Raw genomic sequence first — 11,442 nt, 5'->3', positions numbered from 1 at the left:
TCTCGTTGAGACTGATTAAGTCGACCGTGGACGCTGTACGCTTCCTTGAGCTTTTCAAGGGCAAGAACGAGAAGCTTGGTGTCGTGCTTGTAAGAAAGTGGAGGGAAGGGGATAGGAGCAAACTTCCGAGATTCAAACCAGTGAGCAGTAGAGATAAGGATAGCGGTACCCTCTTCGGAAGTGATGTAAGGACCGTCCTTTAGATAACCGTTCTGCCTCTCCTGCTCAGCCTTGAGGTACAATCTCGTCAATCGACCAAGGTTCTTACGAACGACAGCCTTGTCGACAGTAGCGCCTCGCCTGATACGTTCTCGGTTGTAGTGGGCAACAGACGTCCACCAATCGGCCTTGGATTTGACGTATCGAAGAATGATGTTTTCAATGGCAGCGGGCATACCAGGGACCTTCCAAGGGATATTAGCTTTCCAGCATCGCCAAGCTTCGGAAAGATGTTGGAGAATGGTCTTGGCCTTGTTTTGTTTGACACCTTCAGGCATCATACTGCATCGTGTTAGATACAACCCGTTACTGTTAAGAGGTGAAAGACACTCACTCCAAGATATCGTGCATAACGGCAGCACGGAGTTCCAAGTCGAAGTGAGACTCCACTCTTTGCTTGGTAACAGTCTTGGCTATACCCTTACTGTTCCTACCCTCGAACTGCCTAGCCAGCAAGTTACCCAACCATCTTTCAAGCAAAGGGACAATACCCCTCATGAAGAACAACCAGACTCTCCATCCGGGCGCCCAGAAACCGACACCAGGACCCTTACCAACAGGGCCAGTGTTGAACCTCGAGTAGATGACGTGCTTGAGATCCTTGCACATACGGATTTGCTTCATAAGCTTGTACTTGTATCGATACATACCGGTCAATTGACCGACGTGCGCGAACATGTACTGAAGACCATCAGCAAGCTGGAAAGCGTCGACGTTACCGAGTCGGAATTGAACGTGGGCGTCAACAATGAGCTTGGTGAGACGAAGAATTTCTCGGCAAAGGTGGAAAGCGTTACCGAATCGAGACTTCTTTCGCTCCTTGGTCGTAAGAGTCTTAATGGGCTTGAGGTTGAGATTGTAATCAAGATGGAGGTAATTGAGGTTCTTTCGGTGGATAAGAAGGTTGAGCATGTTGTAACCTTGGCGACAAACTTGAAGACCGGCTTCCACCCAGTCAAGAGTGGTGGCCTGGAAAAACTTGGTGTTCTTCAAACTTCGGAAAAGGTTTCGCTTGACCATCGCCTTGGGGGGCTTGTTGTGGAGAGCGTTCAACACGTACACCTTAAGAAGCTTCTGGTAAGAAACTCTAATCTTGACGGGCTGACCGTCAGGGCAATGTTCAAGATAAAGGTTCTTGATCAAAGGCACATCCTGAGCTCGCTTCATTTTGCCACTTCGCAAATTGTAAGGGTATGGTGCCCAATACAACGCGATGGCGTCCGAAGTATTCTCATTCTCCAAATCCCTCTCTCCCAAGAATGGCTCTACCTCCTCGGGCAACTCGAACTCAACATCTTCATCGTTACCAAATCCGAAGACTTGATCCTCATGGGAGACGAGAGGAGTGTGAGCTTCCTGCACGACTCGCTGAGAGATGGGGTTGATAAGAGGGTCAAAGTAGAATGCAGGGAGGTCGGGGTCATCGGTCTTGATGTAAACGTTCTTGGGCTCGTGATAGACACCAATGTAGACGGATCGAGGAAGAGAGTTGTAGAGATGAGGGAAGGCAACCTTGTACTCAGATCGGATGACGTTTCGAATGATAATCTTGTTGATATCATTGAATTCGTTCCAGTCCTCGTCGAAGGCGTCCATGTCTCGGTATAACGGCTCGAATTTGGGGCCACCAGGCAAGGCAATGTTAAGCGCTTTGGCGGTGAAGAAACTCTTCTTATCGAACAAATAGAATGCGTTGTTGTCCGAGTAATCGCTCAACAATTGTCTACCAATTCGGTACAAGTTGGCCATCTGAGGAAGAGCGAGTTGGAAATATTTGTAGCTGGACCCATTGACTTGAGGGGTGTCAACGAGGGGCTTGGGGTCGTAGAACCATTCCAAGATAGCCTCATCGTCTTCCTCATCTAATTCCAACTGAATGGCCTCTAACGGCTCAACATCCAATACATTATCTCCATAATCCATCGGCGGCTCTTCGTCATCAAATGGAGGGAATCGCATTCGCTTAAAGTGTCGTCGATCTCGCTTTTCTCGACGCATCGCAAGCCACATAGAAGCCCACTGAGCGTGGTACACTGGTTCAATAACTCGGGGAACTTCGTTGACAAAGGTGATGGCACCGGAAATGTGGTAGAGCACTGGAACCTCTCGTACTTGCTGTGATGGTGATATGCATCAGCCACGCCTGGCCGAAAATAGGATTGTGACTTACTTCCCAGGGCATTGGGATGTTCTCCAAAAGCTTCATGACCGCATGAGGCACGTACTTCAAGGCACCCAAATGCACTCGCTTGTCATTCCTAAACTTCCTATTTGACATATCTCCGTGATCCTTGATGATTTTTCTGATGTGCTCTGGCGGCAGATCCTACATTGCAAAAGTCAGTTACATTGCCACTCATTCCCATTCACATTCCACAAAAGATACTGACAGCCTTGCCAAAATCCACACCACCACCGCCACCCTGTCTTCTCTTAGAGTTAAATCTTCTCTTCTGACTCTGCCTCCATTTTCTGGCCTTCTTATCAATCTCCTCCTGGCTTAATTGTCCAAAGAAGTCTCCCTCCATGCCGTCTCCGTTTCCGTTTGGCTGAGGGGTGAATCCCGGGGGCGGCGCACCGAATCCTGGCGGAACGGTGGACATGATGCGGCGCGTTGGGGTTTTGAGGAAGGAAGGTTTTATACAAAAAGTAGATGTGGCGAGATGTATCTGAGATGGCATATGAAGCAGCCAGGAGCAGAGAGAGCGCGAAGCGTAAGAGCGACGGCGTTTTAGCCTGGATAGTCCATGTGGCGGTTGTCCCGATCTCAGAGTGGAGGGGTTGTCACCATGAGAACCGGACATGGCCGCCGGCTGTCGGTTCTGGGCATCATGCATACTATAAAATGGGTATCGACTTTCAAAGCAACGACCGACTCTCCCTTGTCAGTATATCTCAGGTGAACGATAAGCCATTCAGCTAACAGCCCGTAGACCAGATATATGTCCGCTGTGCTCCTATCGTATTCTATCCCCACTTTCCATATATACACCATAATATGCCTCAGCTCAAGACATACAGCGAGAAGCCAGTCGTTCTTTTGACCGTGAGTGCGCCTTACAGGGCTTGATATAGTCTTGGCTCATGTAGCTCATGTATGATAAATGTACCCGGAGCAGAATGACGATGGTCCTCCATGCGCCTCCTCTCCCAATATTTATGCATTCTGCAAACTCCTTCAGTCACGTCTCGGGTGGGACGTACGAGTAGTCATCCCTGACTGCCAGAAATCTTGGCAAGTTAACAAATTGTGTTTCATGGCGAGCTCTTTGTGCTAATCAGCCAACGCAGGGTCGGAAAGTCATATGCTATTAGTGACATCGTCACTGCCAACTACTTCTATCCGCTTGGTAAATGTCATATGATTAGACACTTGTTCCCGACGCTGATGAAGCTTTCATCTGAAACAGAACCGGATGGATTGAAAGGAGAAATAACTCAGACTCGCCGTCCGCTGAAAGAAGGAGAGTCAATGGAATGGGTTCTTCTATCTGGAGTATGCGTTCTTTTAGTTAATGCGGTTGTGGCTGACATCTCATGCCCGTTCTAGACTCCCGCAACATGCGCCAACATCGCACTGCACAACATTTACCCTGGCCAGATCGACCTTGTCATCTCCGGTCCTAATCGTAATGCATCCCTTACAGAAAAAGTATAATAACGCTGATATCCGATCTAGATGGCCGTAACTCCTCAACAGCATTCGCCCTCTCGTCCGGTACTCTTGGCGCTACCCTTGCCGCTTCCCTCTCTGTCCCTATTCCCGGTCCCTTGACCTCCCCGTCCTTACATGAAGACCACATGCCCTGTATAGCCATCTCTTACGGTGTCGTCACCCGTCCAGTTTCCGATAGAGTTCTTGAACTCGCAACCGAGACAGCGGTGGATGTGTGCCAGCAGTTATTCGATAACTGGGGAGAAGATAAAGAAGTGGGTGGGAAGGGACTTGTGCCGATATATAGCATCAATATACCGCTTGTCGAGGCGGCTCTTGAGAAGAACGAGAGAAAGATAGTGTCAACAGAGATGTGGAGAAATGCGTATGGGCGATTATTCAAGACTACTAAACTGTGAGTGTCTTTCCTGCTCTTCGTTGTCTTTTGGTGTGTATCTCGGCCTTGGGGATGGGAGCTTAACCACCTCTTTGTGGATGGCGACCCTTCCCTCAACTGGCGATCCAACGCTTCCAAGCCAGACCAACCAGTCATCTCTTCATTTGTGACCTTTCTACAAAGCGTGGCCGAGGCTTCCGAAGAGGAAGAAGAGAAGAAGAATAATCAAGATTAAGAGCAAGGACAGAAATCTAACATTCCCCCTCCTAGGTCAAAAGCGTTGTACGATCCCGGAGATGACCCCGTCCAGATTGCTCATGGCTATATGAAGAGCCAAGACAAGCCCAACACCGTACAGACCTCCACCTCCCTCCCATCTCATCCACATACCTCTAAAACATCCACTGCCGGCCCCGCCGCGCTCCCGACTCCTGCCCCACCATCCCCAATCACGCCCAAAAACACGAAGGACGAGGAGCAACAGCTCAAGTTCCACTTTGCGCCCAACATGCACCCGTTACTATTTCCACCTGAAGGGAGCGTGCCTGAAGGCACAGATGCGTGGGCGTTCGCAAAAGGATGGATCAGTGTGACGCCTATGAGAGCCGAGTATGCTTGTTTGGGAGCGGCAAGTATCGAGTAACATGAAAGATGGAACATTAACCATCATAACGTACATTATAACTGTGTAACGTAGACATTTATGACATGTGCAAAGGTATAATACATGACTGGTATGACACCTAGGATATCCCTCGTCCCCGTAATGAAACATTAAAATGCCTTCTTGTGGATGATATCCGGGTCTTCTTTGTATTCATCCGCCGATACCCACATCTTCTTGAATGTACTGAGACCGGCAAGGATACTTCCTCCTATCCAGGTCGAGTACTACGATATCGTCAGCAAAATTCAATAATAAATGTCAATCACAGACCTTTCGTTCTGGAGGAGCATAAATCTTTAGCTTAACATCTTTCACAGCAAGTTTCTTGACTTCATTTAGTAATCGGTCACCGAAACCAGTACACAACGTGGAACCGCCGGAAAGGACAATGTTGCTGAAAAGAGATTTTCGAAGGTCGAGGTCGGTTCGATTGATAGAGTCAACGATTACCTAGAAAATTATTTAAATTATTTAGATAGTGCTTTCGATCAGGGCAGAACCCACTCACTTGGTGGACACCTGGATACTCTTGCCCCACCAGCTCGGGGTTGAACAAGATTTCGGGTGCAAGGAATCGTTCCGTCCCTAGCTGTATCACCTTTCCATCGGGCAATTTGAATTCTTCCCATGCCCCGCCCTGATCTTTCTCCACTTTCGCTGGATTCAATGCTAAGTAACAAGTCTTCTCCTTGATCGTCCTCACCACTTCCTTTTCCGCAGATGTGTGAAGGTTATGCCCTGCTTTCCGTAACAACAATTGAAGGTGGTCTGTTATGTCTCGCCCGGCAAGGTCTATACGCCTAACAGCATGGGGCATAGAGAAACCTTCGAACACGGGAACGGCATGGGTGACACCATCGCCAGAATCGAGGACGATACCGGTCGTGCGGCCAGAAGAGTAAAGAGAGAGAACGGCTTGGACAGAGGTGAAAAAGGCCGGGACGTTGAAAGTTTCGAAAAAGATTTGGGCGGCTATATCTCGGTTTTGTCTAGGGTTGAGCGGTGCTTCAGTAAGTAACACAGGGTGCTAATTAATCTTTTAGTTGGACATCTGAGAAGAACATAACTGACACACTTCTTCACTTAACGCTTTTAATCCTTCACCATAGACCCAGCCCCATATCCGTTCCATATCATCCCAGTCCATTACCACACCATGCTCCATTGGGTATTTGATCTTTAACAATCCCCTGAACTCTTGTGCTCGTCGACCGATGAAAAGGTTGTCCTGAATAGCTCCTGCCATCACACGAGGGTGTTTTGGTCGACCCACACTAAGCAATGTCAGCTGATTAACGTTAGTGAGCATGTGCCTCTAGCCTACAATGAAGGAATATAACACGATGGTTGCTCCTCTCCAGCGAAACCAGCTTTGATATTGCCGGAACCCTACGACATGTCATTAAGATGTCATTTCCTTGTGTGCTGTAGCTTACATTGTCAATGACAACTGGTTGATTTGTGAGACTGAGACGGTTGTCAGCTCGGTGACTATGCAAATTATATGCTGCACCTACACATCATCGAATTCTGTGGCCATCCTGCCAGTTCTGTGTCCGGGTCCCTGTATACTCGATGGACAACGATAACGAAGCTCTCTTTCACTGACACGAACTTCGTCAGACCATGCTTGAGCTCGAACCGCGTCGCGTGAAATGTGGGGGAGCAATTAAGCATGTATATCAGTCGCGCCTCCACCTTTTATAATGGTTGAAGTGGGAAAAATTATGGTTTAGGCGTAAGTATGGGTGATGAGCTCATCGCTGGCCTTGAGTGGTAGTGTTATGCGTGGCTTGTACCGTACTCTGATGCAGAGTGTCGGGTTGGTCCTGATGGGCAATGTATACATGAGTATAGGGAACGACGGGTCAATTCTTCGACAGTGAGCAGTGTTTGTTGAGTGAATGTAGGAATGCTGGGGATTCAATTGACGATCTGCTGCGTAGCTGTAGTCGATATTTGGTTCTTTTTTGCTTGTTAGTGTGCGGTAAATTTAGTGTATTAGTGGGAAAGCTTCGCCGTCATAGGTAGAGCCTTAAAAATAGTAGACATAAGGAAGATACATATGTATTAAATACATCACACTTTAAGCATCGGTCAAAGCAAGGAAGGGAATCACCGACGGATTGTTGCTGTCCAGCGTCAATATTTGTTTGGTCGGCGAGCCGGCGACTGATTCTATGTGTGGCGACTTGGCCCGACCAACCTCTTTGCAGCATCTCATAATACCAATGTCCTCTTATTATCCTATCAGGTCAAAACTATCATTTTGCAGCTGTCGTCATACTCATAATGGGCAAGTTTTCAGAGTTCTTAGCATCTTCCAAAGGAGATCATAAAGCCGACGTCCCTCCTCCTCCGTCCTACGGCGAGAGCTCTACCTCGTGAATTTATATGCCGCCTTATATTACCACACACTGACTTCACGTTCAGTGCCCGGCCACTCACTCCACCACCACCATTCCCTCACTCATTCGGATGCATCCATCTCGCTCGCTCCGACCGTATTCGTCTCATTGGTCTTCCACCCGTCGTGTATGATGATGTCGAACAGGCCATTCTCCGTGTTTGGGTACCTGGATTACAAGGGAAGTTCCCTATGTATCAGAGCTTGGAGTGGAAGCTTTCAGGATACCCTTGTAAGCAATCTTCTATAATTCCAATGGTCTTATTAGTATACTGAAGAGTAAACAACAATAGGGTCAGGCCAAGGAGCTGAAGCGGTCCAGGCTAGACGTCTTCTTTGTCATGTACTGCATGCCCTCTCTAAGCATGGATGGTACTTACACATGTCCGTGGACCTTTCCAAGAAGCAATTCGACAAGGACACTTTGATTTTGCATTCCGTATATCCCCAGGAGAGGTATTTCTTTTCGATATCGTTTAATGAAGGCGATAAGGTGAGAATAATCGATCCGCCGAACGACCATGTAAAGCAAGCTTTCATGACCGCCGTGAGGGTAAGTTCCATCCCTCCGCTCACTAGCAACATGTGGGCTGATGGGCCGGCCAGACATGGCCAAGAGGTATACAGAATGAAAGGGAGAAGGAGCCCGGATGTTATCAGTTCAAGCTGAAGGGACTACCATGGTATACATCTGATGGCGATCAGATCATTCATGCCCGACTCTTGAGCTGCACCATACTTGCCGCCATGGATAGTGTCGGCTTTGAACTGAAGGGAAGCGTGGATATGAGCACTGGAACGAGCGAACATGCTAATGACAGTGAGTTTCATTGATAAGTCTGAAGAGATACATTGAGCTAAATGTTCGCAGTGGATACCTGGTTCTTTGCCAGCAAATGATAGTGATAGGTGACTACCGAACGTTGCATTGATACATGAACAGTGCGAGGCATATTGAAGCTCTGTAAAATTTTAAGTGTATTTTTAGATATAACATGTAAGATGGTATGAAACAACCATGGCATCTCTTCTATCTACCCCTCTACAAAGTACTAACCCAAAATCGCTACCTTAGAGCTGCTTTCTGGCCTCTTCCTCGATAGCATCGGTAGCCTGGTCAGTCTGCAACGCGACCTCATCACCCGCAATCTTTCCCTTCTGACCGTGCTTGCCAAACTCTCCGAGTCCCATGACCCTATCCCTAGCCTCCTCGTACTTGCTTCTAGTCTCGCTAACGACGTGTTCAGGAAGAGTCACATCTTCTTTACCCCTCAAGCCCTCTTTGATCAACCAGTCACGGAGGTACTGCTTGTCAAATGAAGGTTGAGGCTGGCCAACGACGTAATCGGCGGCAGCCCAGTACCTGGAAGAATCGGGAGTCAGGACCTCGTCGATGAGGATGAGGGTGGTCTTGTTGGGGGATGATGGGTCGGGGAGGAGGCCAAACTCAAACTTGGTGTCGGCGAGGATCAGCCCACGCTCAAGGGCGTAAGCAGCGGCTTCGGTGTAGAGCTGAATGGCAGCCTTCTCGATCTTCGCGGCGAGCTCGGGACCGCAAATGTCCTTGACTACACCAGAGTCAGCATTGACCCGAAACTACCTGCAACATTCAAACTTACCCTTGTCAGGGTGAATGTTCTCATCATGCTCGCCCTGATCGGCCTTGGTGGAAGGGGTGAAAAGTGCCTTGGGGAGCTTTTGAGACTCGACCAAACCGGCAGGCATCTGGATACCGTGGATGGTCTGAGACTTCTTGTACTCGGACCAAGCAGATCCTATATGATGTTAGCTTTACGTGTAATATGAATGAAGCTGTAGACATACCAGTAATGTAGCCTCTGACGATAGCCTCGATCTTCACAACCTCACATTTCTTCACTATCATGCTTCGACCTTCAAGTTGATCTCTGTACTCGTCCAAGCTCCTGGGGAATTGCTCCCAAGCCTGGGCAGGGGTAGAGAAGCATGCCGAAGGAGAGGGGTGGAGGACGTGGTTGGGAATGATGTTCTTGAGCTTGTCAAACCAGAAGAGAGAGAGTGTGGTAAGAGTGATACCTTTTGAAGGGATACCCTGTATACTACATAAGTCAACCCATACAAAATGCTAAAACGATACACCCACATTGTTCATGATGACGTCGAAAGCGCTCATTCTGTCGGTAGCAACAAACAGGAGCTTGTCTTCGTCTTCCTTACCAGGCAAAGCGTAGATGTCCCTGACCTTACCCTTGGCCAAAAGCTTTAACTTGGACAAGTTGGTACTGGTGACGCAGCTGCTGGTTGCATTGCTTGTGGTGATCTGGACAGCCTCCTTGGAGCTTTGGGCAAGTTGGGAAGCAGTGATGTCCTCAACAGGGGGAACAGGAGGGGCAGTGCCTTCATTGACGGCCTTAGCAGCGGCCTTAGCAGCCTTCTCCTTCTCCTTTGCAGCTCGGAGAGCCGCACGCTCTTCCTCGGTAGGGGGCTTGGACCTGACATCCTTCTTCTTCTGCACTGTATGTCAGTAGGCTCTCACGAGAGAGACTATCTTGTTACTCACCGCCTTCTTGGGCTCCTCGGCAGTGGGGGCAACAGAAGAGCTGGGATAAGCCGTCCTCTCGACCTCCTGCCACTCTTTGTCTTCGTCGAAAGACTTCCTAATCGGACCCAAGAATTGAATCAGAGCCTCCTGAACACCAGTTTTTAAGTCTCCAGGGTGAATGTCACCAGCAACGTATGCCTTCTCGAGATCCTCGTAACTCTTGAAGTGAATGTCACCACCAAACTTCTCCGGTCGGGAGATGGAGAAAATGGTACCCTCAGGAGCACCCGGCTTAACAAAGCTTCCTTCACCAACGGGAGCCTTCTCACCCCTTCGTTCGGCCTGTTCAATCCTGAGAGCTTGGATGGGAATGAGCACAGTCTTGATAAATGCGATGACACCATTGTTCTCAACCTCTCCAGGAGGACAAAGAGCAGCCTTGATCTTGCTTTTTATGTCGGCAGCAGTGTCGAGGAAGTCGATCTTGGATTTTGGGTCGGAAGCAGACATCTTTCCACCAGACAATCCAGGAACCATGGCGTTCATGAGGTGGGCACGCTTGGAATAACCTAACTTGGGAAGGAAAGTAGCGGCATACATGAAGATCTTTCGCTGGTCTACACCACCGAACTGGAAATCAACATCCAGGTATTGTTCATCCAAAGCCTGAAGGCCAGGGTAGAGCAAGCTGCTCATAAGAGGGGACTCTGACTCCTTGACAACATCGGCACCGGCGTGCTCGGCTTCTCTGGTGGAAGTCAAGGCGTGGAATCGATAGACGTCGAGAGTATAGTCAGGCTTAAGCTGGTAGCTGGAACCCGTGATGAATTCAAGCTTGTCGGTAGGCACACCGAGGACAGTGAAGACGGTTATGAGAAGCTTTGAGTAGTACTTGACTCGGTACTGGACGGTTTCGAGTGTAGATTTAGAGGCGTCGAGGAAAGCGTGGAGCTGCGACATAGGTCAGAAGTGACGGTAACGAATATGGTAACATCGGACGTACATCTATAAAAAGAGCATCAATAATCGATCAATGCAACATCTATCATAACAATCAACTCACCAGCAAGCAAAACCTTGACATTGACACCGGCTGTCAAAAAGTCGGCGATCTTGAGCAACGGGACGCAATAGGCGATGTGGGCTGCATATATCAGCATAATCTCATTGTATAACGCCTACAGCTTTAAACTCACGCCTGCCAGTAGGAGCAGTGCCCCAGTAAGCTTTGACGACCTTCCCTTCGCTTAAGACCTTCCTGATAACCTCCCCGCTAGTTACTTCTTGGAGATTTCTGGTGATTCTCTCGTACTGGGCCTCAGCTTCTGGCGATAGTTGGATGGTAGTTTCAGAGGGGGCGGCCATGGTGAGTCGTGAGAGAAGAGATGAAAGAGATGTAGAAATGCAATCACAACGAAAGAATCAAAATGTTGCGACTCAAGACCTCGAAAGAAAACCGAACTCCGATTGCAGTATGAGGATACTTTGGCCCAATATTTTTCATCTCCAGGTTTCATCTCAAAATATTGGGCACTGATTAGAATTTCGGCCCATAAATTCGCCCTTTGCTTCATTT

The 11,442-nt window shown here is 48.6% G+C and overlaps 5 protein-coding genes across 5 annotated transcripts in view; 2 read left to right on the top strand and 3 right to left on the bottom strand.

Annotated features, from left to right (window-relative positions):
- Nucleotides 1–2,868, bottom strand: part of CNA01350 (splicing factor Prp8, putative) — an 8,520-nt gene extending 5,652 nt beyond the window's left edge. The window contains exons 1-4 of the mRNA XM_566595.2: nucleotides 2,610–2,868; nucleotides 2,390–2,545; nucleotides 554–2,334; nucleotides 1–501 (exon numbers count right to left, since the gene is read on the bottom strand). The exon at nucleotides 1–501 is cut by the window's left edge and continues 143 nt beyond it. Of these exons, the coding sequence (XP_566595.1) occupies nucleotides 1–501; nucleotides 554–2,334; nucleotides 2,390–2,545; nucleotides 2,610–2,822 (2,651 nt within the window). The 5' untranslated portion in view covers nucleotides 2,823–2,868. The remainder of the gene's footprint in view (nucleotides 502–553; nucleotides 2,335–2,389; nucleotides 2,546–2,609) is intronic.
- A 223-nt stretch (nucleotides 2,869–3,091) lies between these two features.
- Nucleotides 3,092–5,035, top strand: CNA01340 (cytoplasm protein, putative). Its single transcript, XM_024656174.1, has 8 exons — nucleotides 3,092–3,103; nucleotides 3,153–3,265; nucleotides 3,339–3,454; nucleotides 3,511–3,569; nucleotides 3,630–3,715; nucleotides 3,770–3,848; nucleotides 3,899–4,289; nucleotides 4,542–5,035. The coding sequence occupies exons 2-8, from the start codon at nucleotides 3,218–3,220 to the stop codon at nucleotides 4,912–4,914; spliced, it is 1,152 nt and encodes a 383-aa protein (XP_024511853.1). The 5' UTR covers nucleotides 3,092–3,103; nucleotides 3,153–3,217; the 3' UTR covers nucleotides 4,915–5,035.
- On the bottom strand, nucleotides 4,908–6,522 carry CNA01330 (actin ii (centractin-like protein), putative). Its single transcript, XM_566591.2, has 7 exons — nucleotides 6,456–6,522; nucleotides 6,375–6,405; nucleotides 6,263–6,327; nucleotides 6,014–6,212; nucleotides 5,447–5,965; nucleotides 5,209–5,388; nucleotides 4,908–5,162 (listed from the first exon to the last, which is right to left on the bottom strand). The coding sequence occupies exons 1-7, from the start codon at nucleotides 6,476–6,478 to the stop codon at nucleotides 5,046–5,048; spliced, it is 1,134 nt and encodes a 377-aa protein (XP_566591.1). The 5' UTR covers nucleotides 6,479–6,522; the 3' UTR covers nucleotides 4,908–5,045.
- Nucleotides 6,523–7,165: 643 nt separating this feature from the next.
- CNA01320 (hypothetical protein) lies at nucleotides 7,166–9,203 on the top strand. The gene is made up of 6 exons (XM_024656173.1): nucleotides 7,166–7,322; nucleotides 7,372–7,577; nucleotides 7,639–7,898; nucleotides 7,952–8,165; nucleotides 8,217–8,350; nucleotides 8,421–9,203. Exons 1-5 carry the CDS (start codon nucleotides 7,231–7,233, stop codon nucleotides 8,243–8,245), a joined length of 801 nt encoding a protein of 266 aa, XP_024511852.1. The 5' UTR covers nucleotides 7,166–7,230; the 3' UTR covers nucleotides 8,246–8,350; nucleotides 8,421–9,203.
- CNA01310 (phosphoribosylamidoimidazole-succinocarboxamide synthase, putative) lies at nucleotides 8,353–11,283 on the bottom strand. The gene is made up of 8 exons (XM_024656172.1): nucleotides 11,063–11,283; nucleotides 10,930–11,010; nucleotides 10,870–10,871; nucleotides 9,885–10,817; nucleotides 9,468–9,833; nucleotides 9,170–9,416; nucleotides 8,965–9,120; nucleotides 8,353–8,913 (listed from the first exon to the last, which is right to left on the bottom strand). The coding sequence occupies exons 1-8, from the start codon at nucleotides 11,229–11,231 to the stop codon at nucleotides 8,417–8,419; spliced, it is 2,451 nt and encodes an 816-aa protein (XP_024511851.1). The 5' UTR covers nucleotides 11,232–11,283; the 3' UTR covers nucleotides 8,353–8,416.
- Between the last annotated feature and the right edge of the window lie 159 nt (nucleotides 11,284–11,442).

Source organism: Cryptococcus neoformans, chromosome 1 (genome assembly GCF_000091045.1).
Source record: "Cryptococcus neoformans var. neoformans JEC21 chromosome 1, complete sequence".
Classification (NCBI taxonomy): domain Eukaryota; kingdom Fungi; phylum Basidiomycota; class Tremellomycetes; order Tremellales; family Cryptococcaceae; genus Cryptococcus; species Cryptococcus deneoformans.
Note: the sequence above shows the minus strand (reverse complement) of the source record. Positions and strands in the feature narration are given on the sequence as shown.